Source organism: Trametes versicolor (assembly GCF_000271585.1).
Source record: "Trametes versicolor FP-101664 SS1 unplaced genomic scaffold TRAVEscaffold_13, whole genome shotgun sequence".
Lineage (NCBI taxonomy): Eukaryota > Fungi > Basidiomycota > Agaricomycetes > Polyporales > Polyporaceae > Trametes > Trametes versicolor.
Window position 1 is genome coordinate 1,688,036 of NW_007360333.1, and position 23,708 is coordinate 1,711,743.

General features: G+C 55.6%; 7 protein-coding genes and 2 non-coding genes across 9 annotated transcripts; 2 read left to right on the forward strand and 7 right to left on the reverse strand.

Moving 5' to 3' along the window:
* Window positions 1–49: 49 nt before the first annotated feature.
* On the forward strand, window positions 50–1,353 carry TRAVEDRAFT_155859 (MAGE-domain-containing protein; the record flags this gene model as incomplete). Its single annotated transcript, XM_008046326.1, has 4 exons — window positions 50–111; window positions 166–259; window positions 309–749; window positions 804–1,353. Coding segments are annotated over 4 exons (1,040 nt in total), but the record flags the coding sequence as incomplete, so codon positions are not given.
* Window positions 1,354–1,460: 107 nt separating this feature from the next.
* TRAVEDRAFT_175168 (general substrate transporter) lies at window positions 1,461–4,684 on the reverse strand. The gene is made up of 13 exons (XM_008046327.1): window positions 4,475–4,684; window positions 3,842–4,422; window positions 3,719–3,791; window positions 3,498–3,670; window positions 3,222–3,443; window positions 3,131–3,162; window positions 2,952–3,075; window positions 2,796–2,901; window positions 2,586–2,741; window positions 2,421–2,534; window positions 2,256–2,370; window positions 2,152–2,206; window positions 1,461–2,096 (listed from the first exon to the last, which is right to left on the reverse strand). The coding sequence occupies exons 2-13, from the start codon at window positions 3,856–3,858 to the stop codon at window positions 1,685–1,687; spliced, it is 1,599 nt and encodes a 532-aa protein (XP_008044518.1). The 5' UTR covers window positions 3,859–4,422; window positions 4,475–4,684; the 3' UTR covers window positions 1,461–1,684.
* Window positions 4,685–4,928: 244 nt separating this feature from the next.
* On the reverse strand, window positions 4,929–7,549 carry TRAVEDRAFT_75201 (uncharacterized protein; the record flags this gene model as incomplete). Its single annotated transcript, XM_008046328.1, has 20 exons — window positions 7,041–7,549; window positions 6,916–6,979; window positions 6,777–6,858; window positions 6,715–6,728; window positions 6,566–6,664; window positions 6,498–6,507; window positions 6,423–6,440; window positions 6,346–6,371; window positions 6,269–6,294; window positions 6,163–6,194; window positions 6,081–6,105; window positions 6,011–6,022; window positions 5,929–5,944; window positions 5,834–5,873; window positions 5,680–5,780; window positions 5,557–5,616; window positions 5,469–5,496; window positions 5,359–5,416; window positions 5,025–5,303; window positions 4,929–4,966 (listed from the first exon to the last, which is right to left on the reverse strand). Exons 2-20 carry the CDS (start codon window positions 6,975–6,977, stop codon window positions 4,929–4,931), a joined length of 1,026 nt encoding a protein of 341 aa, XP_008044519.1. The 5' UTR covers window positions 6,978–6,979; window positions 7,041–7,549.
* Window positions 7,550–7,637: 88 nt separating this feature from the next.
* TRAVEDRAFT_53430 (uncharacterized protein) lies at window positions 7,638–9,581 on the reverse strand (the record flags this gene model as incomplete). The annotated part of the gene is made up of 19 exons (XM_008046329.1): window positions 7,638–7,700; window positions 7,753–7,898; window positions 7,954–8,011; window positions 8,066–8,093; window positions 8,148–8,207; window positions 8,263–8,363; window positions 8,431–8,461; window positions 8,510–8,525; window positions 8,583–8,594; window positions 8,661–8,685; window positions 8,738–8,775; window positions 8,832–8,857; window positions 8,915–8,940; window positions 8,996–9,007; window positions 9,059–9,068; window positions 9,125–9,223; window positions 9,276–9,289; window positions 9,353–9,431; window positions 9,493–9,581. 19 exons carry the CDS (start codon window positions 9,579–9,581, stop codon window positions 7,638–7,640), a joined length of 933 nt encoding a protein of 310 aa, XP_008044520.1.
* A 1,161-nt stretch (window positions 9,582–10,742) lies between these two features.
* Window positions 10,743–10,815, forward strand: TRAVEDRAFT_t231. Its single transcript has one exon. It is a non-coding gene; the product is annotated as a tRNA-Phe (tRNA).
* Window positions 10,816–10,999: 184 nt separating this feature from the next.
* TRAVEDRAFT_40538 (cytochrome P450) lies at window positions 11,000–12,781 on the reverse strand (the record flags this gene model as incomplete). The annotated part of the gene is made up of 8 exons (XM_008045900.1): window positions 11,000–11,207; window positions 11,264–11,355; window positions 11,407–11,457; window positions 11,511–11,624; window positions 11,676–11,831; window positions 11,894–12,167; window positions 12,231–12,491; window positions 12,546–12,781. The coding sequence occupies 8 exons, from the start codon at window positions 12,779–12,781 to the stop codon at window positions 11,000–11,002; spliced, it is 1,392 nt and encodes a 463-aa protein (XP_008044091.1).
* A 1,693-nt stretch (window positions 12,782–14,474) lies between these two features.
* On the reverse strand, window positions 14,475–14,547 carry TRAVEDRAFT_t241. The gene has a single exon. It is a non-coding gene; the product is annotated as a tRNA-Phe (tRNA).
* Window positions 14,548–14,832: 285 nt separating this feature from the next.
* TRAVEDRAFT_175172 (uncharacterized protein) lies at window positions 14,833–16,272 on the reverse strand (the record flags this gene model as incomplete). The annotated part of the gene is made up of 8 exons (XM_008046330.1): window positions 14,833–15,181; window positions 15,243–15,283; window positions 15,334–15,410; window positions 15,470–15,489; window positions 15,542–15,650; window positions 15,703–15,781; window positions 15,841–15,996; window positions 16,057–16,272. The coding sequence occupies 8 exons, from the start codon at window positions 16,270–16,272 to the stop codon at window positions 14,833–14,835; spliced, it is 1,047 nt and encodes a 348-aa protein (XP_008044521.1).
* A 1,977-nt stretch (window positions 16,273–18,249) lies between these two features.
* Window positions 18,250–19,732, reverse strand: TRAVEDRAFT_53433 (uncharacterized protein; the record flags this gene model as incomplete). The annotated part of the gene is made up of 8 exons (XM_008046331.1): window positions 18,250–18,586; window positions 18,638–18,674; window positions 18,728–18,810; window positions 18,865–18,888; window positions 18,944–19,052; window positions 19,106–19,184; window positions 19,252–19,407; window positions 19,469–19,732. The coding sequence occupies 8 exons, from the start codon at window positions 19,730–19,732 to the stop codon at window positions 18,250–18,252; spliced, it is 1,089 nt and encodes a 362-aa protein (XP_008044522.1).
* Window positions 19,733–23,708: the final 3,976 nt, after the last annotated feature.

Consider the following 23,708-nt stretch of genomic DNA (forward strand, 5'->3'; position numbering starts at 1 on the left):
GGTGGCCGTTCGCGGCGGTCGCGTGCAAACGAAGAAGACGAGGACGAGGAGATGGCGAGCGGACGTGAAGGCGGGGAGCAGGAGGAGATAGCAGCTGAAAAGGTGCAAGCGGTATGTAAACGCGTTTTAGCGGGCGAAATGCTCCTATAGACTTGGGGTTTGCAGGAGCTAGACAGGAAAGCGCGAGACCTCGTACGGCTAGCGTTGTTCCACGAGCAGCGACGCACAGCACTGAAGAGGGACGAGATCTCCAAGAAAGGTGCGCGATCCTGCCTCTCGCGAGACCGCACGCATTCACCAGCTCTCAGTGTTGGGCTCCAATTCCCGCTCGTTCAACACGGTCTTCGCCGCGGCGAATGGGATTCTACGAGACACTTTCGGCATGGAGCTTGTCGAGCTGCACTCTACATCCGCAGACAAGGACATCAGCGAGAAGGACGCGGAGATGCTCAAAGCGACCGGTGCCAAGAAGAAAGCGACAGCCACCGGCACGAAGAACTACATCCTCCGCTCTCTGCTAGACGCGGCCCTCATCGAGAAGGCGTCCGCCCCAGACGCCGAGATCCGGGAGCTCGAGCAGTCCGAGCACCCCGACGCGAACGAGGAGTTCGCTGAGGACGACAACAAAGTCGGCACGCGCTCCATCGGGAGCATCTTTGCTTGGCAGCACGCCGACCAACTCGCGTCCGTCGGCATTCTCTATGTGATTCTTGCCCTCATCCTCGTAGAAGGGCGCGTCATAAGCGACAGTACGTCCCCCACCCCACCCCTCGTGGTCCGTGAGCTGATTTATGCACATGCAGATGACCTCCGCGCGATCCTCAAGCGGCTACAGCTCCCCGCGAACGCGCCCATCCCGCTCAGCAGCCAGACGACGACCCAGAACCAGACGATCGACGCGCACCTCGCGCAGCTCACACGGCAGGGCTTCCTCGAGAAAGCGCGCGTCGGCAACGGCGCGCGCAAGGGCACGAAGCGCGGGCGCAGCGGGGCGGGCGCCGCGAACGACGACGGCACGCTCGCGGCGTACGAATGGCGCTGGGGCCCCCGCGCGCTGGCGGAGGTCGGCGAGCGCGCGGTCGCGCAGTTCGTCGCGGAGTTCATGGCGGCGCGGCCTGGGGAGGACGACGTGGACGAGGATGCGGTGGGTGCGTCGCAGGAGGAGGGCGTGCAGAAGCGGGTGCAGATCGTGTTCCGGGGCATCGAGCGGGCGGCGTCGGGCGCGCCTCTGGCGGACGTGCGGTGACGGAGCTGTACGTCTCAGACATGGTTATGGCTCGTTCTCTGTTTTAGTATTTTCACTAGTATAGTTGCGCAGTGCTGTACTCTACTGTATGAGTTTGATTCATGAAGGTTCTAATCGCTAATCGCTGTGTCGTGTACGCCGCGAAGCATGGCGCATGATACAGATACCGCAAGCTACCTGTCAAACTGTCATCTACATTTATGGGTCCATGTGTAATTCCTCGTCATCAGAGGTTCATTAAGTACCGACATCACAAGATGGCAAAAAGACCAGGAAATGATGATGCATTAAGTATTACAGTAAATGACTATCCTACACTCCAACGCGGTATAACTGCCAAATGCAAAACTTCGTGGATGAGAGGGAACGGGGCACGTCCTTTTCAAAGCGATGATTGAGGGAAGTGAAGGGGAAGGGAGAAGCGGCAGACAGTGGGGCCTACGCCGACTCGCCCGCCTTCTCGTACCGCGTCTCCTCGCCGGCGCCAGCCTCGAGCGGCTTGTGCATCTCCGCGGCGCGGCCCTGCTCGATGAGGTCCTGGCGCGACTTAAAGCCTGCGGGCGCCCAGGTGCGCGACGTCCACGGCTTGCACGTCGGGTCGCAGTACATCATGTCGACGCTCTCCAGCGACAAGTCCGAGGACTCGTACAGGAAGAAGTAGACGATGACCGCGCCGGTGAGGTTGCACGCCGCGAAGATGAACCCGTAGCGGTACTCGATCGCGGACACGATGAAGGGGGTGAAGAACGCGAGGAGGAAGTTCCACAGCCAGTTGCTCGCGGTGGAGAGCGCAGCTTGACGGGCGCGCGTGCGCGTGGGGAAGGTTTCGCCGATGAGAATCCAGATACCCCTGTGGACGAGACGTTGAGTTGACAGAAAGAGGAGCGAAGGCGCATTGTACTCACGGTGCCCACGTCATGGCGTAGCCGAAGATGAACATGCAGGCGCTGACAATCATCACTGCGACGGGGTCAGCAGACAGTATTGCATCCGGAAATAAACGACATACGCTTGCCGATGCCTTTGTCCGTCTGCGGGTCTCCAGCAGTTCCGGCCGCGGCGAAGACGAAGAGCCACAGGGATTGCCAGATACCGCCGATGATCAGAGGCCAACGGCGACCGAACTGCAGCGGACTTAGAGGGCGTTTACGGAATCACGAGTGATGAAACGTACCTTCTCCATGACGTACATGCCGCCGAACGTGCAGACGAAGTTGACCGCGCCGAGGATGATTTGGGTGACAAACGAATCCTCAATGCCGACCGACGTAAAGATGGTGGCACCATACTGTAACACAGTTAGCTGAAGATCCGGGAACAAGCGCGTAGGAAGACTGACGTAGAAGAAGTAGTTGGCGCCTGTCAGCTGCTGGAACATCTGCAGCGTCATGCCGAGCAGCGTGCGGTAAAGCGACATCCGCTGGGGCTTGAAGCAGTCCAACCAACCGGCCTTGATCTTGCTCTCGAAGTCGATTGCGGATTTCATCTCGTCGAGCTGCAAAATCACCAGTCAGCTCTGATGCGTGCGCAGTCCACGTGCCGAACGTACCTCACGCTGGACGAAGGAGTGGTTCTCCGCCTCAGCTTCGGGAATGCCGCGCGTGCGTGCGATGGCGGCACGGGCCTCAGGGAAGCGACCATGTGCGGTGAGCCATCTGCGTGCCAACGTCAGAGATTGTGCGCGACATGTGGGGATGGAGCTTACCTGGGACTTTCGGGCATAAAGAGGATACCAACGCCGAGGATGATCGGCCACAAGAGACCTATGCCGACGACTGTGCGCCACGATCCGGAGCCCTCGATGTTGCGCGCTCCGATGGAGATACAGTCTGTGGAATGTAATGGTCAGGCGGAGAATTATAACGCACGACGGGAACGACGTACAGGCAACGAGGATACCAAACGTAATGAAGAGCCTGCACAGCACGTCTACGTTAGCGCCACATGACGACATGGCATCACACAAACCACGTACTGGTAAGTCGCAGTAAGCGTACCACGGATCTGGGGTGGTGCCGTTTCTGCTTGGTACATGGGTACCGCGGCGCTGAGAGAGCCGACACCCAGGCCGCTGACGAGACGGCCGATGGCGAATTGCTGCCACGAGTGGAAGGAGGTGATTTGAATGATTACACCGACCATGAAGACGCCGCACTCCGCGGTCATGGCATACCGACGACCGAGGTAGTCGGCCGTTCTGCACACAAGCGATGAGGAAAGAGCGCGGGATAAGTTGAAAGGTGAAACTCACGGTGCACCGAACAAGGCACCGGCGAGCGTGCCGATGGAGAGGAGGGCGACAATGAGACCCTCGCGGACGGTGGAGAAGTTGCATGAATTGACGTCGCCCGCAGTGCCACACTGCGCAAACCGTAGCTTGAAGTCATCCATGAGGAGGATATCTGAAATTTGACCAGTGTCATACTACACGAGGGTCAGCACGAGCAACGGAAAAAAGGGCGGATCACGTACACCGAAGATGAACCCTCCCATGGAGGCTAGGACAGCCAGCATGATGGCTATCCACCCAATGGGTAGGCCATCTCTGAACCCGCTAGTCAGCACAGTCGCGCGAGGAGATAGGGTATTACTCACACGTAAAAGAGAGCCATGTGTGCTGCGCGGGTGGGGAAGGGATTTGCGGGGGTATTGGGGAACGATGATGGGAAGTCGTGGAGGTCGTGCGTGTCGTTGAAGAAGCCCTTACCCTCGATCGAGACGATGGGGCAAAGAGATAAAGAGGGAAGGGGCGGATGAGAGGCGGAAACCTCTTATAGGCAGCCCGCCGAGGGGGGTGACATCATCGGCAGCGCCTGTTCACCCAGCAAATTTCGGGCGACGGTGAGTGGAGTCGTCCAATCAGGCATTACGAAACGCACGCCGATGCGGGAAATACCGTCAGCCGCGCGAAGCCGTTCGAAACCGGCCTGCGCTGCTCGGCCTCGTCGCCCGCCGCGACGAAGTCTGGGATCGCCCTAGAACCCGCCCCCCGCGCCCCATCAGGCGGCTTCCCCGACCGTCGTCAGCAGCGCCGTCGTGGTTGGCCGCCGTTCGACGCGGCGTCCGTCACAGACCGCCGATGGCCCACGCTGGCCCACCGTGGGCCCGCCTAAACTCTTCATCGCACGGATCGGACCCCGGAATGCGGGGTGCTCGTCCGATGGAACGGTTTGTCACTGTGGAGAGTAAGCGGCTTGACGAGTCGTGAACATTCGAAGGTCGACTTGCCCTGCGGAACCTTTCGAAACACATGCGCAGGTCCTCCTCGAGGTCCATGAGAAGGCGCACATCGAGGATAGGCGATATCGTCGGGTTCCCCGCGTCTAGAAGAAGCGCGTACCCCATGCAAGTCGGCGCCTGCGCGGCTGGATCGTCGCTCCCGTGGCCTATGTGTACGTGTACAGGACGTTTGGATGCTGTATGGCCAGTGGATCGTCGCGCGGGCATGCAGGTCGTTGTGGTCATCGAGGTCAAGAGCAAAGAGCGGCCAAGGCCTTCTCGACGGCGTCACGCGTAACCCATCTCGGTAATTAAGGTTCAATAAACTTGACAGAATACCCCGCGTATACTCCGCCAGCTGCTCAATACACATGGATACTCTAGGAATTATGACCTGGTGCGAAGCTCTAGATGGATATGATACAAAAATGTTCGTGATAATAAAGATAATGAAACGAGACCTCTACGAAATTTGGCCTTCACCTGTCCGGCGCGAAACCACTGAAGGAAGAGGCATCAGGAACCAGAACACTCGGACGCAGTGCCTTAGAGCACATACCTCGTTGGACGATCTGCACCTTTCCATCCTCTTTGGAGTGTCGCTTGCCCCGCCCTTCCTCCACATGCGTATCTTCGGAGCCGATCGAGCCGTTCATGCGCTTGCTCACGTCCTCGGCCTCCGCGACGCCGACGACGGTCGTGACCATATCGTCGGGTTCGTCAAGTACGACGACGGAGGTTAGGAGTGGTGCACTGTTTGGCGTCTCCTTCTCCCAGTTCGCATGCGGAAAGATAACGTCGCGCGCGTTGAAGGAGCCGAGCAGGGAGTTCGCGTACACTATTTGGAGGAACGTGAGTGCTGGACGCACGGAACGCTAACAAGGGGAACGAACGCTTTCCAAGGACGAGGTAGAATCCCAGGAAGGCGAAGGAGTTCGGCAGCTTGATGTACTGCGATGGATATGAGCTTTGCGTGAGGATGGTCCCCGCGATGGGCACTTACCGCGACGGTGCTACCGATCACACACATCCTGAGCGCACACGCTCATTATCAGTAATGCAAGTCAGAGGGTATCGGGGAGAACACTCACATAACGAGCAACCCCGAATTGAGGAAATACACCAGGAGCGTTTGCGTAAAGCGGTCAGAGCTGCATGCGTATAGGAAAATGATGAGGAAGAGGGAGGAGTGGCGCAGCAGTTGGTGTACGTACCTTCGCATGCCGACGTTCTTCTGCGCGAACATGATGACCATGGTGGCTGTAATGATGAGGTCTGCGGCTAGCTCGCAAGAATATCCGGCATAGAATGTCCACTGCGACAAGTATTGGTCATGGGGACCATCATGGAAGGTGAGTATATGCGTACCGCTAGTGCTTTCCTCGATCCCCACGTTACCATAGTGACACTGCGAGTGGTTGGTGTTATTAGTATGGAACCAGAGCACATGATTGCGAGCGTACCCTTGGGTCCCGTATACTGCGCGATATTTCAGTAATGATGTTCAAGGCTTCAATATGAGAAATAGAGATAAAGGGGACGTACTACACGCTAGGGCTGAAACAAGATATGCAATATTAGCGTATGACATGGAATCAAGTGAACATTATCGCACTCGAAACCAGAATCGACAAGATGACCTAAGGGAGAGGGAGGTTTCAGCGCGTGCTACACCGGAGCAAATCAAGTGCACTAACCACGATTGTGGGTAGCACGATACATCCACCGACTACAAGTGGTGTAAGAGATAGTAAGCACTGATTAGAACTCCTTCTAAGCGATTCCGGAGAGCATTTGACTCACGTTGATGCATGCGATACGCATACACGCTGGGCAAAGGCGTCAGATCACAAAAATTTGCCGTGGACACATGCACTGACCTTCGCACGAGCAGGTTGTTCAAAGACTGGACTTGAACTCAGTACCGACGGACAGACATAATAAGAGGCTGACTCACGGTGGTATATACTAAAACCTAGAAGCCGGTTAGAGGTCGATACGGCGCGCGCGACATTCAAACTGAGTCACTTACCCCAAATGCGCTAAGACACCAATCTGTCAGACGGCGAACGGCAAGCCCGTTCCTGCTGAGCTGCTTACCGAGGCGGTCTCGCGAGCCGTGTGGGATTTGCGTGATAGTTGACGACATACAGCCACAGCCCTTCGCTAAGGGCTATAGTCTGTGCGTTCTCGAGCACGCTGCGTACCCGGTGAGGTTAATAGGCGATAAGTCAACCGTGACTACGCACAATAACAACCAAACCTAACAAGGAATGAGCTCAGCAGGAGGATAGCGGTGTGTGCGACTTACAATAACTCTCTGATGCCTCGAGCTCTCTCGACTGCTGTTGTGGAAGAACAGCCCAATCTGGGACAGAGTAACGCCGTACAGCCTGTAACGTCTGGTGAGTGCCTATAAGCCTGGCTGGGGCGGTGGGCAGGGCACGCACCAGAGTGAAATCGTGTAGCCGATGAAGAGACTACCGATGCTCGCGTTAAGGTCTAGTGCCATGTCTTCCATACGCGCGGAAGTCAGCGATCAAATGAGAATGCATGTCGAGTCGCAGATACTCACCGCATTATCTTGAGCTGACCACAGCCTGGATATCCCCTAACCAAACTCCCTCAGCCTTCCACCCGACGCGCCCTAGGTAAGGCTGAAAAGAGGCGTTCGTGAGCAGCCAGAGTCGCGCAAAAGCCGGGACCGAAGCAAGTGCGTGGCGGGACAGAGATAGCCCTCAGCACGGGGTGGACGTTGTCCGAGTCGTGAGCACCCATTCCTGGCCGCCGATCCTGCATATGGTCATCCGCCACGGTGCCGTTGCAAACGGGACCAGCCATCCATTCCGCGCGCCCGATGCGGCACATCCGGTGCTCCGCGACGATGAGTAGCGTCCGAGAGGCTGACTTTGCTGGCTGACCGGGCGGGGTGGCGGTGCTGCACTTTTGATCCGCACCGCACAGATTGGGCAAGTCGTGTGGATCGAGCCCGGTGCTTAGGCTGTCCGCGGACCTCCGACGAGGACCTGATCAACGTTTGCTGAGTCCTCTCAACGGAGAGGTTATATACTTCTATAGTCCTGCTTTTCCATAGAAATAAGATACAGGGTATAAGCTCGCACCAAGAAATGTGAATGCCACTCAAAGAAGACCTATATCCCATCCGAGTCGGTCAAAACTCATGGCTCTCGCTGGAGTTTGCCAGCCGCGAGCCGATGTCGATGATCGTAGTAAGCTGTGCACCGTGTTAGTGGCCGGTCGTCGCAACGATCGGTTGCGGTGCGTACCTCAGCAGGCCGGCTCAGATCGAAGGCGTCCGCTTTGAATGTCATGTCGGTGACGGACGTTGCCGCAACGCGCTGGACACCGAGATTCTGTCGCATGAGCCGCGAGCGCCGGGCGTTGAGGGTGGCAAGAAGGGAGTTCACGTATACTGTGGAGTATGCGTAGAAGAACGGCTTGGAGGGGACAAGAATGAGGTGACTTACACTTGCTGTATACGAAGTAGAATGCCATGTATACAAAGTTGTTCGGTTGTGTCGAGTACTTTAACGCCCAAATTAACAAGAGAATAGAGCGAAGATGCAGTATTCTTCCTACCGTGATGAGCACTAGGATGGCGCAAATACTGCGACCAATGCGGTAAACCTCAATCAATCCGGGATGAGTGCAGACGGCATACCTTGTGAGAAGACCGGTGTTGATACTGTATCTCATCATCACCGATATCAACGAGTCCGTCCTGACGTTGAAGGCATCAGAGGGGCTCTCGGTTAGATTTAAAGGTCTCAAGCTACCTCTCGAATCCGGTCTTCATGCGTACGAGTAGCATACACTGTGAGACGGTGATGATGGTGTCGGCAACGACTTCCGCGCTAAATCCTGTGTAGAAGCTCCACTGTACACAAGTTTTAGCATTGGAGATTGAATCGCATCGCGTAGATCGAGAGACTCGCCGAGTAGACGTGAACTTCGAATAGCGTAGGGACAGAGAGGCTATGAAAAGGCGTGAGCCTTGTGATAGTAGAAGAGTTCAGTCCTTACCCTTTCACTGCGAAGACTATTACAGAACCGTAAGCAAGCGTGTCTTCTTATATTTGGTTCACCTGCTACTCACATATTCCGTCCCCTATTACAAAGCAAGCCGTCAGTGTAGATGATTATCGAGCACTAATTGCCACATCGACGGACGCACCGAGAACAAAAAGAGATAGCACATTCTAGTTGAATTGTCAATCAAAGACTCTCATGTAGTTCCGTTAGGGTACCCACCACGATGCATACTGGTATGAACCAGTGCCCTCCGCTAACTAGGGAGTGGTTTCAGTTTATCAACGGGCTTTCCGCATTTTCGGAATCCACGTACGCTTCCAGATTCTCATCCCGAATATTCTGTGAGAAGTATGAGCCTTGGTGTTACCAATGATGTACTAGGGTGCTGGGGCCTACGCTCGGACAATGAGGTTGCTGACAAGCTTCAGAGGAATGTCAGACGCGCGCTACATGGAGGTAGACGTAACTTGCCACTACGATGACCATGGCCTACGCGCCGCGCATAAGTTTCGATGAGATCGTGTAGACTAGAGAACCTACCGCGAGACTCCTGAAATATTTATACGTGAGGGATATTCACCGAATGGTAAGGCGACGACTCCTTACCAGGTTGGCGTGAGAAGGGCGGGAAGATTCCCGAAGTCCACCACAACGTTGCGGTAAACGGTGATAGCGAGAAACAACACTTGGAGGGTGTCTAGAATCCTGGATGATAGTAAGTGAGGGTATATGCTGTAAACTGCGACTGCGACAATACCATAGGAATAGAACCTACGTGACCGGCAGAAAGGATCGTCAGTTACGGCTCAGATACGATCCGTGTTCAAGACGAACCGTTCTACTGAGCATCGGCTCATCCTTGAAATCGTAGTCGAAATACATCCATGTTTGCAAGCTGGTTATACCGTACAACCTTGACACGGGTATGGGGTCAGCGACGCCATACGACATGGTCGAGACAAGCTCCGACGTACACGCATGTACACGCAAATCCAAGGAAGACGGACCCGAGCGTCGTTGTGAGCTGCACAGACACCAGCTCAGACATCATCTCCGCGTCCATAGCGACTTGAAACTTCAGGGGGTAATTGCTAGCCGAGGAAGGGGGGCTCAAACACTGCACACGCCAGGTATGCCGAGATGTCAGACTGTTGAGGGCGGCCGCCAGGGGGCAGGGTCGTTTTGTATGTCTCGCGTTGCTGCGACGGTCATCTCCGTGCCACGGTGCGGATCTAGCAGGATCCTACGAACAAACCTAGCCTGCTCTTCGCTGAGTGGGGGCACAGAGTGCGCCCGAGGGTGAGAGATCCTGTGCAAACTGAGCTAGCCATGACGGAGCTTCGCCGTCCGTCTGTCATACACGTGGGGCGCGCGACGTCTTGGTGGAGATGGAGACCGTGAGTCAGGCATCTCGGAACCTTCAGTTACGTTTGGGAGCGCTCACCACGTACTGCTGCGATCGCCTTCAAGCTCAAGCAGCCAGTAGGAGCGGGAGCCTTCGAGAGCTTGTGTCGATCGCGGCCAATTTTAGGCACCCCAAGGCGCTGCCTTCTCCTAAGATTACATGGGAATCGAACTTGTTGCGATAGAGAGAAGAGGAGGGGCGGGATCCGCGTCGCCTAAAGAGGTGTTCGGGGCGCGTTCATCTGTCAGATTATACTCTGAGCGCAGGCTGGCACAGATCTAGTCGTTACACGGCGACAGCGGACTTGACACGACTGCCAGTGCCTGTCGGAAGGCGGGCTTTAGAAGTCGTGGCGATACTGCGGATGGAGAGCCTCCAAATTGTTGCGAAGGGGCTGAAGATCGTTAGGCGGCCAAATCCCACAGAGGTAGGGTGACATGGCGCCAGCACATCCCATTTCGCAGAGGGCATGATCGTTGTTCTTGAAGCAGGACGCAGACACGGCGGTAGAATGAAGAAATCTGCGTCGAAGATGGAGATCATGGTGCTGTGTTCATGTGGCCTGAGACTGCAGAACACTGGCCAGCTGTCCAAATTATGGGTAGAAACGTCGTGTCTTCTATGAGCACACAAGACTCTCCTGAGGTATTTGGACGTAGAGAATCTGATACGAGCGCATATCGTATTGATGGTCGCATCGTCTGAGGAGGGAGGAGCCAAGATGCAACTTGAAGAAAGTGGCTCAGCGTTCTAAGGCATGCCGCTCGCGGCAAGTTCCCTGCACGAACTTGTAGATGCACCAAAGGGAGAGTCTTTATCGCCGGGATAGCTCAGCTGGGAGAGCAACAGACTGAAGTTCTGGAGGTCGCGTGTTCAATCCACGCTCCTGGCATCTGTTTTTGTCTTGCTCGAAGCCTGTACGAATCGTAACCGAGAGTAGTGGAATCATTTCAGGGCCGCTTTGGCCAGTAATTACATATTGCTATCATACAACACGTGTTGAGCATGCCCCTGGTGTGCTCGGCGTGTATACATACAATATCAAGGTCGAGAAGTACGTGCAACGCTAAGGATAACTATATGTCGAGGATGCGCGCGACATCTTCATTCCGCGGCGTCATACGCACACGGAACGGTGCGGGAGAGCGCCCCGCTACGCCGTCGTATTCCCGCAAATCGACTGGATCGTCGGGAATGGTTTCGACATCGAATGCCCAGAGAATATAGGCAATACCGAGCAGGATCTGCCGCTCTGCGAGGGCCATTCCCGGACACATGCGACGCCTATTGTGCAGCGGCATCAGTAAACTGCGACCGGGTTCATAGTCGTTTGAACTCACCCCGCGCCGAACGCCCACTGATCGCGGTGCAGTGGGTCGGCTAGACGCGCCGACTCGGCGAATGTGAGGTTGTCACCGAGGTACCGTTCGGGCTGAAACGAGTATGTGAGTCGCTTTTTCTTGCGCAGTTTGGAGTGCTTTACCTTAAAGGTGTAAGGGTCCGGATGGCGTACAGGGTCAAAGTGCATCGCCCACTACAATAACATGAGCGTGCGTCAGAAACAAAATAGAACGCGGGAAAACGCACGCTGTTCACGATGATGACGGTTCCTTTAGGGATGTCGTACCCGTGGTAGGAGAAGTCATCTGTGCTGTAGTGCGGAGTGCCAATCCAGAATGGGTTGTGGACACGCACGACTTCCTGTATGAAGCGATTCAGCAATCACGCACAGGATGCGGAGCTGGTGCTGACCTTCGCAATGGCACGGATGTAGGGCAGGTCCTGCTCATCATCCACTGAGGGCAGACGGTCGCGCCCGCACACATTATCGAGCTCTGCGTGCGCCTTCGCTTGTACGTCCGGGTACCCAGCAATGTGCGCCATGAACCACTGCAGGACAGACGCGGTCTGACACCGTACACGCCAAGAGTCAACGTTACTCCATACGGGTACTTTGGCGAACGACATACTGTCTCGACGCCGCCGATCAACATTGCTCCGCAGAGTATCTCGATATCAAGGTCATCCAGCTGCTCCTCTTCACGCGTGAGGAGCAGCGTCTTCGCAAGACAGTCCGCGACGTCCTCGCCGCGTTTCAGACGCGCCTCGATGTCCGCGATGTAGGGCCGGTTGAAGGCAAGGATGTCCCGGTGGAGGTTGCGCCCGCGCGTGGTCATCCGGTTCGGCAGCTTCTGCAGGATGGGGAAGAAGTCGACGAGATTGGACACAGATCCAGTCGTATTCCTGCGCCAGAGTGCCAGCGGTCAGTCAGGAGGAGTTAACTCGCCGTGGAGGGATACGATTCACATCAGCTCGCGGGATATACGAAGGGACTCCGCAACAGTAGGATCGTCAAGTGAGGTGGTCCGGGTACCGTACACAAGCCGGAGGATGGCGTTCAGCGATACACGGCTTGCATAGGGCCGGGGGTCAATCGAGATCGCCCCCGCCTTGCCGTCGCGCATCAGCCCTTGGACCATGTCGTTGGACTCCATTTCTAGCCATCGGCTGTAGGTAGCGACAGAGTGGGGAACGAGCAGATTGTTCGCAAGCCTGCGGTGCTTCCGCCTACAAAAATTATAAATCAGTGATATTCAAACAAACTGAGACACAAAGACTTACCACTGCTCGTTGTATGGGGTACTCGTGATGCCGCGATACCGGAGGATAGTTTGCACCTTTACGAACATATCCTTCCGCGAGGAGAAGATGGCGCCGTTCGTGACGAGGATGTCTTTGACCATGTATGGATCGGAGAGGACGAGGAAGAGCTGATTCCCGATAGTGAATGTGTATATCGGGCCAAACGTCTTCGCCCATCGGTCGAGACTCAATTCAGGGTATTTTGCGAGGGACATGAAGCATCCTGTAGAGACTCAATGTTCAGCTACCTATGCTACAGGGCGAAGGATGAGATTGACTTGCCTAGCAGTGGCAGACCCAGCGGTCCGGGGGCAATATTGCCTCGACGCGTGTTCCAGAACCTCCCGCCCGTAGACAGAAGGAGCGTCAGAGCACAAAATAGAAAAGCCACCATCCACGGTCGGATAGTGGTTCTCAAGTCATCGTCCTTCAGGATGATAGTCATCCATGTCGGCGACGAAGTGATGTGCAAGTTTGACATGTCGGTAGAGGAGAGCGATACTCTTGGGGAAGAAGTGGACCCGGTATGAAGATGGTGACAAGGAGGGCGAAGTGTATGAAACGCGCTGCTCGAGTTGAGTGAGCGGTCATCCAGGCGTACCGTTTATATATCCAGCGAGGACCTGGGAGCTGAGAAATCGAGGCACATTAAAGTGGCTAGTTTGGGCACTGTGGTCTGGGCAGTGAGCAAATGGTCGCTAGAAGTGATAGGAATGCACTCGGCGGAAGAAGATCCGAAGCGAAACAAAAATGTATCTAGATACAAGTAGAGCAGCATAATATCTGGGTGGTTTGTATAGGTGTGGTTTGTATAAGAAGCTTTCGGGATATGGTATACAGCGAGGGGTACAGTGATTAATGATCAAACATCCCTTCAAAAAGCATTTTAGTGCTTCCAGTTGCTGCAACATACAAACATAGGGACATACCGGGATGTCCGATAGAATACTTCTGCAGCGCCGAGTGATTTTGGGAGATATTTGTGTGCTTTAACAAGAACAGAGCACAGCCTGCTGCATTATCCTGGCGTGGAGGAAAGTCGGGGGGTTTGAGTTCATAGGACACAGTTCTACCTATGTGGCAGGATACCGACGCAGCTAGCCTGAGAACAAAACCTGCGTTAGTAGCGGGCGGAAGGCATCAGACCTTGACGGCGGCACTCTTGACGTCTTCCGCAATTGCTACTATTTGTGGCGTCCTGAGCCGGAAGCAGCAAAATCGACATCGAGAGGCTACGGCGCCTGACCGCGTTATGGTGTCCACGACAGTGTGGCGAGGTGTATCTAGGTCGTTAGCGACACGAACTGCTGGCTCGCGTATAAGGCGAGGGCCTACACTCGGAATTAGGACCTGGGATGTAGCATCAGTGCGCAGCCCATTCATGTGCAATACTAGTGGACAACGTACAGTGCCACAAGTATGTTGAGCCTTGGAGGACCGGCGTAAGTCGCGCCGGCTTCATAGCCTGATGAACAACATCAGTCTATCGAGTCCGGTGTGGAGTGTCGTGAACGAACAACGGCGTACAGGCTGAACATCGCCATAGACCACCACCAAGTAACCCCACTATGTGCGACAGTGGTCTTTGAGGCGTCTCTGCAGGATATGTATAGATCTGAATATCGGGAGAGTTAGTGCCGCGCATTGAACTTCGATCGAGACCGCATGCGATGAAAAGACCCACTCAAAATTTTCGCCGTGGGTTACCGGCCGGCATGAGTCGCTGTGCATGCCGTTGTAACATACCTACACCACGGCCAGTCGCAGCCGCAATAACATCGTGTTTTCGACAAAGAGAACGGAAATGTAACTCGAAGTTGGCGAAGGTGAATGGATGCTTGTGGCTCGCGGTCTTTGAATCCTGGTTCAGATCTGGATCATCACGGCGGCCAGGGAGACAAAATGTAATGCCAGGAGCGTGGATTGAACACGCGACCTCCAGAACTTCAGTCTGTTGCTCTCCCAGCTGAGCTATCCCGGCGATGCAGACAGAGTCTCTACTCCCATTTATAATGGGCTCACATACTTCGGTCAAAAGACCTCGAAAACATACACATGATATCGCTAACGTTCCTGGCAATCATGGACAGCAGCACTGGTGGCCCAGGCAGCTCAGACAGGGACGTCGTACCCCGGGCGCAAAAAGTCGAGATGAGCACGAAGAGAGGAATCATTCAACACGATACATTCCGTGCTGCCTTCCGCAGACCAAACTGCCCGACAACCAGACAGAGATGGAAATGTATTGCGTTCCGCGCACGATGCCTCAAACCTCCTCGAAAGGTTTGAAGTCTGGCAAACTTCCCGAGTCCGTCTCGCTCTTCTCCGGCGCGCGGCGTAGCGCGAAGTCCGTCTCCCGCTCGACAGTCCGCGTCACGTTCAGCGAGATCATGCGCACCGGTGGATACCCCTCTTCCGGCCGCGCGGGCTGCTTGCGCGTGGACGCGTGTGTGGCGATGCCACTGCCGGACGCGGGCGACCAGTGGAAGCCGAGCCCTACGCGGACGATGATGAGCATGAAGGAGATGCCGGTCGCGGCGGGTATACAGTGAAAAGCGAAGGCTTCGAGCAGCGAGTTGGAGGAGTACGAGACGAGGAAGAACAGTGTCCATGCGCTGTGATGAGAGCGCGCATGTCAGAGAGAGCCGAGAAACGAGGGAGGGAGATGCAACATACGTGTAGAGCGCTGCGCTTTCGATGAATATTACGAGTGCCTCCTGGGAGGACGTTAGGAAGCGCATCATGCAGGCAGCATGACTGGGCATACCGTCAGGCCCATTCCAGGTTGCGTGTGGTCGTGCTTCAGTGCCCTGTTGCTCGACCATATTCGATAGGCGATCGATGCTAGGTTGATAGTTTAATGTCAGCCTTGACGGTGGGTGAACTGGCGATTCTACACGGACCTGTGCCATATATGTTGGTTCTGCGCAGTACGTAAGCAAGAATAGCATATACAAGAAGGCCAATACACTCACGTCAAGGTGAACGCGGCGGTAGTTATGATGCGACGCTGTGCGGCATTGACGAAGGGGCTTTCTCCCGGGCGATAAACTGCGAATAGCTGGATAACGCTGATCCCCATCGCTGAGGATTTCATGAGACGAATACGACAGTTCGAGGTTAGGTATATGCTTACCAACATAACCGAGAGTACATAGCGCCGGGAAAACAATGAGAGACCAGCGGCGGTCCCAGACAACCCAAATGCGATAGGTCTTGCGACGCACCAAGATCAGGGACGGTGAGTGTCGTACGTAGACGAGCTGGAACTCACTAGGATGATGTCTCCGACTATCACAGACGCAACGACGAAAGCGGTGGCCGCAACTTGTGTAGGCGCCTCTACGGTGAGATAGTATGTGGCTGGATGCTGCCCCCCGCCGTGGAGAAGGAATGCTTCGAAGAGCCTTCGTACGGTGATTATCCAGTGCTACATATCCACAAGTGAGATATTAGACCAGTGGAGGGAAAGTGATATGGAGGCACTCACAGCCGTGACTGTCATGAGCAGAAGGACAGTCCCGATGAATAGGGGGGAAGCCCATATCCTCTCGGAGGATGGAGGGACACCGTTGAAGGCGCTGAAGCGGTTGCTATGGCGGACGACCAGCACCGCGAGCGAGGTGACCGCGAGGACGAAGAAGATGCCGAAGAACGCGCTCTCGACGCACGTCAAAGCCAAGTTGACGCTCACGGCGGAGAGCATGGTCGTCAAGAATCGAGGGCTCGGCCTGCATCCTCGACCAGAGATGATAGAGCTTATATGTGACCTGCGCAACTCCGTGCTGCCGTAGGCGGTGCCATGGGACGGAGAAGCAGTAGATGTACGAGAGTATCAGGGATACCAGCATCTCCGTGGACAGAAGCTTCTATCTGCCGCACAAGGGCATCTCGGATCTGGGGCCACATCGATGCTGGCGCGTGAACGTCCGTCACCTGGCTGCATGACGCCGCCTTCCTCTTGATATTCACCTCTCCACAGAGTTCATCTTGCAGTCGGACATTCGACGGAACATGCAAGGGAGAGATGTAGGATCCTGGTGCATCATAGTAAAGTTAGATGCGTATACATATATACGATTCTCACGATACGAGAAGCACTCACCGCCACGTCAAACTGCGTTGCTGCGCGGACCCTGAGGGGCTCTGTGGGCGATATCGAGGAGCCAGCAACAGACGCAGCTCGTTCAACCGGAGCGGAGATATGATCGTATCCCGCTCCGAGAATATAGTCGCGGAAGACAACGCGAGTCAACTAGGCCGCCGCTGTTACGAGCCCGTCCTCTCAGCTGGCAAGCGACCGCGCCACATGGCAGAGCGTACATCAACAGGAGGTGATTTCGGACGCTGTTGCTTGCGGCATTCGTGGGACTGCACTTGTGTCATCCGTGCGCGTGAGCCTTGTAGGAAGCTTGCACTGGGCAGCCTGCCACTAGAACTTCCCTGACTGTAAGCGACGCGATCTACTACTGGAGTCAATTCAGCCAACATACGCTGCAAGAGGTGCACAGGTTCAAGAATATTTTGCGACAGCATAAGTATCTCTTCTAGCGAAAAGGACGAGAACACGGCAGGCATAGCCAACCGTACTAGGATGAGCGGAGTCCGCAGAGGAGCAGCAAGGCGCCGGCAAACCCTGGCAAACCTTGGGCAAATCTGACTAAATGTTAGGATTAGATAAGATCTACGCTTTGTGGCGATGATCCAAGACAAATGCGGAAATCGGCCCCCCGTTCCCGCCGCCCGACCGTTCGTTCAACGCCTCTCACTAGGCGGCCGACCAACTCAGCACGTACCAGAAACCAATCCAGGGATGACTGTACTTTGGGTGAGATATAATTAAGGGCTCTGATTAACCTGACACAGATGCACAAATTATCGCGGTCACCAGAAGATAGTGAGAGAACTGGCAGCGTGAATCGTATCCACTCCACGAAGTGTTCTCACACCGTACTTCGCCGGTGTACTTCCCCTGCGCTACTCTCTCACAGATAATATTTCCAGGTCATGAGGCCGCTCATAGCATCTAGACGCGCTTTGAAGACCTCAGGATCCTGATGCCCCGCTACATATCAAGGGGCAAGCTGATGCACCTCTATTCACGGCGGCGAACGCTCGTGGCAAACAAACTCTCCAGTCAACATCTTGCTCCACGGTATCAAGATGTCCACCCGGGGCCGGTGCATACGTCGTTCCTATCCCTTTCCGAGGCATCATAGTCCCTCGGGATGCTGTACGCGCTTTCAATTAGGGCTGTATCGTTGCGGGATATCGGTCGAGGAAGGACCAGTCTACCATCTGTTACACAAGTACACGGCGCTGGAAGCGCATGTCCGATGATGAAGAAGGCGAGCGCTATGGGGCTACAGAGCGGATGCACTCGTATAATTGCACAGGACAGACAAAGGTGCCATTGCGTTTCTTCTCCGGAACAGTCTATATCTTGTTTGGGTACAAATACAGGTCTCGCGGCGTGACTTGGAATCAGAATACAGCTAGGCTCGTACATGGGCGTCCATATACACGGCTAAAGGGGCGCGCGCGTCGTCTCGACTTCCAGTTGATCAACACTACCTCCCACCGCAGACTACGCCGGACGCCCTTCGCGCGCTCCACGTCTAAGAACCTCCGCGGCATCGGCCATCGCAGCAACGTCGAAAGTCCACATTCCCTCGACAGCCTATCAACACATCTCTGCGACGTCGTGCCTGCTACCACTAGGCTCGGGCGACATCCGCAGCGCGTAGTCCGTCTCCTGCTCGATCGTGCGTGTCACGTTGAGCGTGATCGCGCGTGGCGGGTACGTGAGCGCGGGCTTGCGCATCGACGGGCGGCGGCCATGCGCGAGCCCCGCCGGGCTGATGCCGACACCCGTGATCTGCGACCAGTGGAAGCCGAGGCCGACGCGCACGACGATGAGCATGAAGGAGATGCCTGTCGCGGCGGGGATGCAGTGGAACGCGAATTGCTCGAGGAGCGAATTTGCGGAGAAGGAGACGACGAAGAAGAGCGTCCAGAACCTGCGCTGGGGTCAGTCTGGATGGTGACGGCGGTGAGCAGGGAAGACGTACGTGTAGAAGGCGGCGCTCTCGATGAATATCACCAGCCCTTCCTGTGGGACGCGTTAGGAGATGGAATGGACACTCTGTGATGCGACGTACGGAGACTTTGAGCCCCACACCGCCGAACGTGTGACTGTGCTTCATAGCCCTGTTGCTCGACCATATCCGATATGCTATCGTTCCTACAATAGACGAGGGGTGTCAGACAGAGAAGCTGTCAAAGAGATAGAGGATACATGCCTGTTCCATAGAGGTTCGTGCTGCAGTCGGGAACGTGAGAAAAGGTTCGTGTGAATATAGCACACGCGCACGTACGCAAGAGTGAGGGCGGAGGTCGGAATGACACGGTGTCGCGCAGCGGACATGAAAATACTCTCGTTTGGCTCGTATGAGGCGAATAGCTGGACCATACTGACACCCAGCGCTATATCGCGGATCAGCCAGGAGCGATGGAAGGGACATCGGACGTATGCTTACCGGTGTAGGCTAGTGTGCAAAGTGTCGGGAAGACGATCAATGCCCATCGCCGGTCCCAGACGGTCCAAATACGGTACGTCTATCGATTAGGATTCAGCCAATGTCAATGAAGGCGACGTAGAGCAATGAAAAACAGGGACACTCACCAGAATGATGTCGCCTACAATGACAGTGGCAACCACGAAGGCTGTCCCTATCACCTGAGTTGGCGCCTCGACAGTCAGATAGTATGCCATTGGGTCCTGGCCGGCCTCGTAGTAGACGAAGGCGTCGAATACTCTTCGCACGGTGATTAGCCAATGCTATATAGATAAAGCTGTGTTAAGTCTAAGTGGATGATGAAAGATCAGCTGTGGTACGTACGGACGTCACTGTTGCGAGTAGGAACATGGTTGCGACAAAAAGGGGAGAGGTCCATATCCTGTCGGACGTAAAAGAGCGCCCGCTGAAGCTGCTAGCGCGATTTGTATGGCGGCCGACCAGGACCGCGAGGGAGGTCATGGCGAGAACGAAGAACATTCCGTAGAGCAAGCTCTCGATGCATGCCAGCGCCAGGTTGATACCAACCGCGTTCATCGAGGAACGAGGCATGAGCCTGCTCAGCCCGCTGAAGATCGAAGAAGACATAATAGAACGAATTTTCGATCCTGCGGACGCCGGCGCACCAAAGACCCAGGACAGGAGGACCCGAGGGGTATCAGGATGCAGTCGCCGCGCAGCTGCCCGAGAAGCTTTTATCTGTCTGTGGCGTACATCCTGGAGCTGTCGTCCGCACTCCTGGCGCGCGACCGTCCCGTGGACGATACCAAACCTTCGTCATCGAGTGAACCCGCACACGCTGCTTGCGCGTCGGGGTTCTCGGATACCGGGGGGCAGCCACTGGTGGCGCGTGAGAAATAGTGAACGATCACCTCCGTCGGATAAGGTGTACTCACAGGTTAGAAAAGAAGGTCTGCTGCGCGTGAACCCCGTCCGGAGGGATGAGTGGCCGTCGCAACGGACGCACCGAGCCTGCGTGCATCGTGAGACTGCGCAGGCGGGAATAGTAACAGGCCTATGGACTGCTATGGCTGTTCATATAGCGGTCCTTCTGGACGTGCCCGGTATATATCATGAGGGCCAATCGTGGTCCGCGAAGGCTCCCGAGGGTGATGTTCGTGGGAAGGAGCCAACAAGATGACCGGGGGATTGAGCTGGCATTTCCGAAAGCTCGAATCACTTTTCATGAGAGTTAGGCAAAGCATAAACAGGAGTTTCTCTAGTATCACGCAGTAAGCCCTCACGATAAAAGACGATACTTCAGGTGCACGCTGAAGGCATATGCATATACATGTGGAGGAGGTCGAGAGCAGGAAGAGAGTCGGGACTCGGGACTGCAGCGGGCTCCCCAAATATCGGTGGCGGTGTCGTTCCATATTCAGTGTTTCAGCGCTAAGAGCGACTTTCACCTCGACCACTTCCACCACTCTCTCCTCTTCCGCGCTACAAGTAGACGAGTCTCTGATAAAGCATCCATTATTCTTGGCACTACATCACGTGTATGCGGAAACGGAGAGTGCCTGAAGAGTGCTTGGAGATGCCCTCTGTACCACTGGGTCTGGGTATGCTGAAGTGCTGATAGCTCGCCACTGCGCAGCGGCTGGCCTCGCGATGCTGACTGATGCAGGCTCGGTGTATGCGTCGCTGTTGGCTCTCGCACACCTCTTCCTCGTTCTTGGGCTGCCCTAATTTATGCGCAATCCATGGGAGGACGATCCCCGACCAAAGCTGCTTCCCATGGAGCATTGAGTCCCACGGACCTCCTCGCTGCCTGTCCCCGCGGACTACTCGGTACGTGTACCCTCAATGCGGTATATACCAGCTGAATTGCGTCCTCAGTATCCGTAAATTGTCTTCGCACTATGTATGAGGTCCTGCACCTGTTTTCCACGATGTCTGCTGCGCTGCGGTGTGCACGCCATGTCGGCCTCAGTACCACGAGCACAGAGTCCTACGGTCGGTAGTACTGAGGAATTGTCGGTGCCCGCTACCAACCTTGGAGGATGAGTAATATGGGCGTGCTCGGAGTGCTCGGCTTCCATTCCCAGAGATAGGTGGGGATAGGTCAATCCAAGCCTCGGCCTGTTCGCGCTGTCCACCGACAGTGCGTACGTGCTACGCGGATTGACCATTGCTGACATCTTCATCCAGTGCCGGAGACATCAACGGAAGGCAATGTGCTCTGTGGAGTCAGTGCAAAACCTCCGCTCGCTCATCCATGCGCGACCCGGCCTGTATGCCAAAGCTACCTTTCCGTGAGAGAAAAGTGCGGGTTACGATGACAACTCGACCACGACCGTCGCACTCCCATAAAGTGCAATGTTCTATCGCGGTAGATCAACGACATGACATCACGATGGTACCCGCAACTCGTCATTATGGAGGTGGCCGTATGCCTCGCTTTCACTTAAGAAATCCACAAGGCTGCGTGGGAAGACTTGGTCAGTACTGATGCCTGAGCGTGTATCGACCAGCCTGCAGTACTGACACGAGCTCCAGTATAGAACGCCGTGAATATGACGCAAGGTTGTGGCTAGTTTGAAGGGTTTGCGGCTGCAACGACGAGGATTTGGCGTTCCCTGATAGGCGAGACTTGCATCTGTGGCTGACGGGGATTCATAGATTCAACTTTATCGATTAACATCCACCAGAAGTCCTGCATGTATCATATATTCCCAGGTTCGTGTTGATGGGGCCTGCTTCCAAGCGTACCCACATAAACCGGGTTCAGATCGCCGAACAACCCGATTCCCTGAAAACACTCGTATACGCTCCCCACGTTGTTCTCACACAGGAGCGCGAACAGTTCGGGCGTGGTGAAGTACTCGTAGCTTGTCTGCTTCATCCCGCTCCAGTACGCGCTGAACTCCATCCTCGCGTAGTCCATCTGGTAGTCCGGCTGTAGGTCGCCGTCCTACCACCTGTACGTGTCGTTACAGTGGGATACACACGAGATGGCGATGTCATTCAGGAGCGCGAGTCCGAAGTATGCGTCCGAGCCGACGTTAACCAGCTTCGCAGGCGCCTTGCTTTCCTTCTTTATTTTCTTTTTCTTTTTGCTATCGAATTAAGGCCCAGGGGATGGGCCCCTTGGGGTCTTCGTTTATGAGGTAGCCGTCCGGGTCGCTCAGCTTGAGGAAGCCGTCGGAGCCCGTGCCGAAGCACGCAGCGGCCGGCGCACCAGCGGTTGGGCCTGAGTTGGTGTTCGAGTCCTTCCTGGGGTTAACGAAGCGAACAGCTAGGTTGCATGACATCGCCGAATGCGGGGACGGGACTCGTTTCTGAAGATGCTGCGGAGCTGAGCTTTTGGAGCGGTCCTGACCAAGAGTGTCCTTCAGGAGGAGCACACAACACAACGCTGCTTACCTTTTTCACGTTTTGGTTGAGCCAACGAGGGCTCTGCTCCAGGGTCGTAATCTGATTCCGCGCACTTTGGGCAGCTGCGGCGGCCGACCGCGTGGATGCAAGGGCCGCATCCAAGGAGTTGCATCGCACCCATTTCATAACAGCAGCCGCAGGGCCCACACCAATTGCGGGGAGCGGAAGTCGATTCTTCAGTAGGGTTTGGGGCGGAAGCGACGCGGCGGCCACGCACGCAATTTCTTGGAGGATTCCCTCGCTGAAATGGCGGTTGAAGCCCCGTCCGGGTCGCACAGGCTACAATCGAACGGCGCCGCCGGTCGAGGGGGGGGGGCGAACGCAGTTTCTGTCGCGGCGTATGGCGTGTCGACGGTGTACGCGGGCGGGACAGGGTCGGTGGCATGTCCATCCTTCACCCATCCGAGCATCTCCGGGTTCGCGAAGTCCTGCTACCCCGCATTGGGGCTCCTGATCGCGGCTGGCGGACGCCCCCGCCGGGATCGCGTCGACGAGCACTAGTAGCTAGGGCGGACCATAGTCTCACCAGCAGTCGCCCGGGTTGCCCTGAGACACGGCCACTAGATGTCGGACACGGTGGCGTCAAGGTTTTCCGCGAAGTCGTGATTGGTATCGCATACGTGTTCTGGTGAGCCAGATGTAGTCGCGATGACGGCTGAGGACAAGAGGATCTCGTTGTTGAATTTCGTGTGCGGAATGGCGCCGTCTGTGCACTCCCGGCAGAGCCAGGCCCCGTCACGATATTTGCCCACCAGCTAAATACGTTGTCTAGATGATAAAAACGACGAACGACACGGCCTACATGCCATCTGCAATGGGTAAAGAGATGACGATGAACTGTTCAGCTTGGGGAATGCGGATAGAGACTTTCCCGCTGCGGCTACGCGTACGTTCCTGAAGTATAGTCTGACGGGAGGATCCTAGTATTGCCATGCGCATCACGAAATTGTCCCTGTGTAATGGACCATCGATGAACAGGCGGCACGGACTCGTCAAGACGGCGACTCACCTGTCGCTATGATTGAGCCGTGCGAAACTGGCTCGGCCCTGCTACAGCGGCAACCTGAGGGATAAAGTCATGGTCTGTACATTCACAACAGGTCGGATGGAGGTGCAGCAAACACGATAAATTATGTCAGCGTCCAATTGCGAGGAACGGCGAAGAGACGGCAAACGGAATATCTAC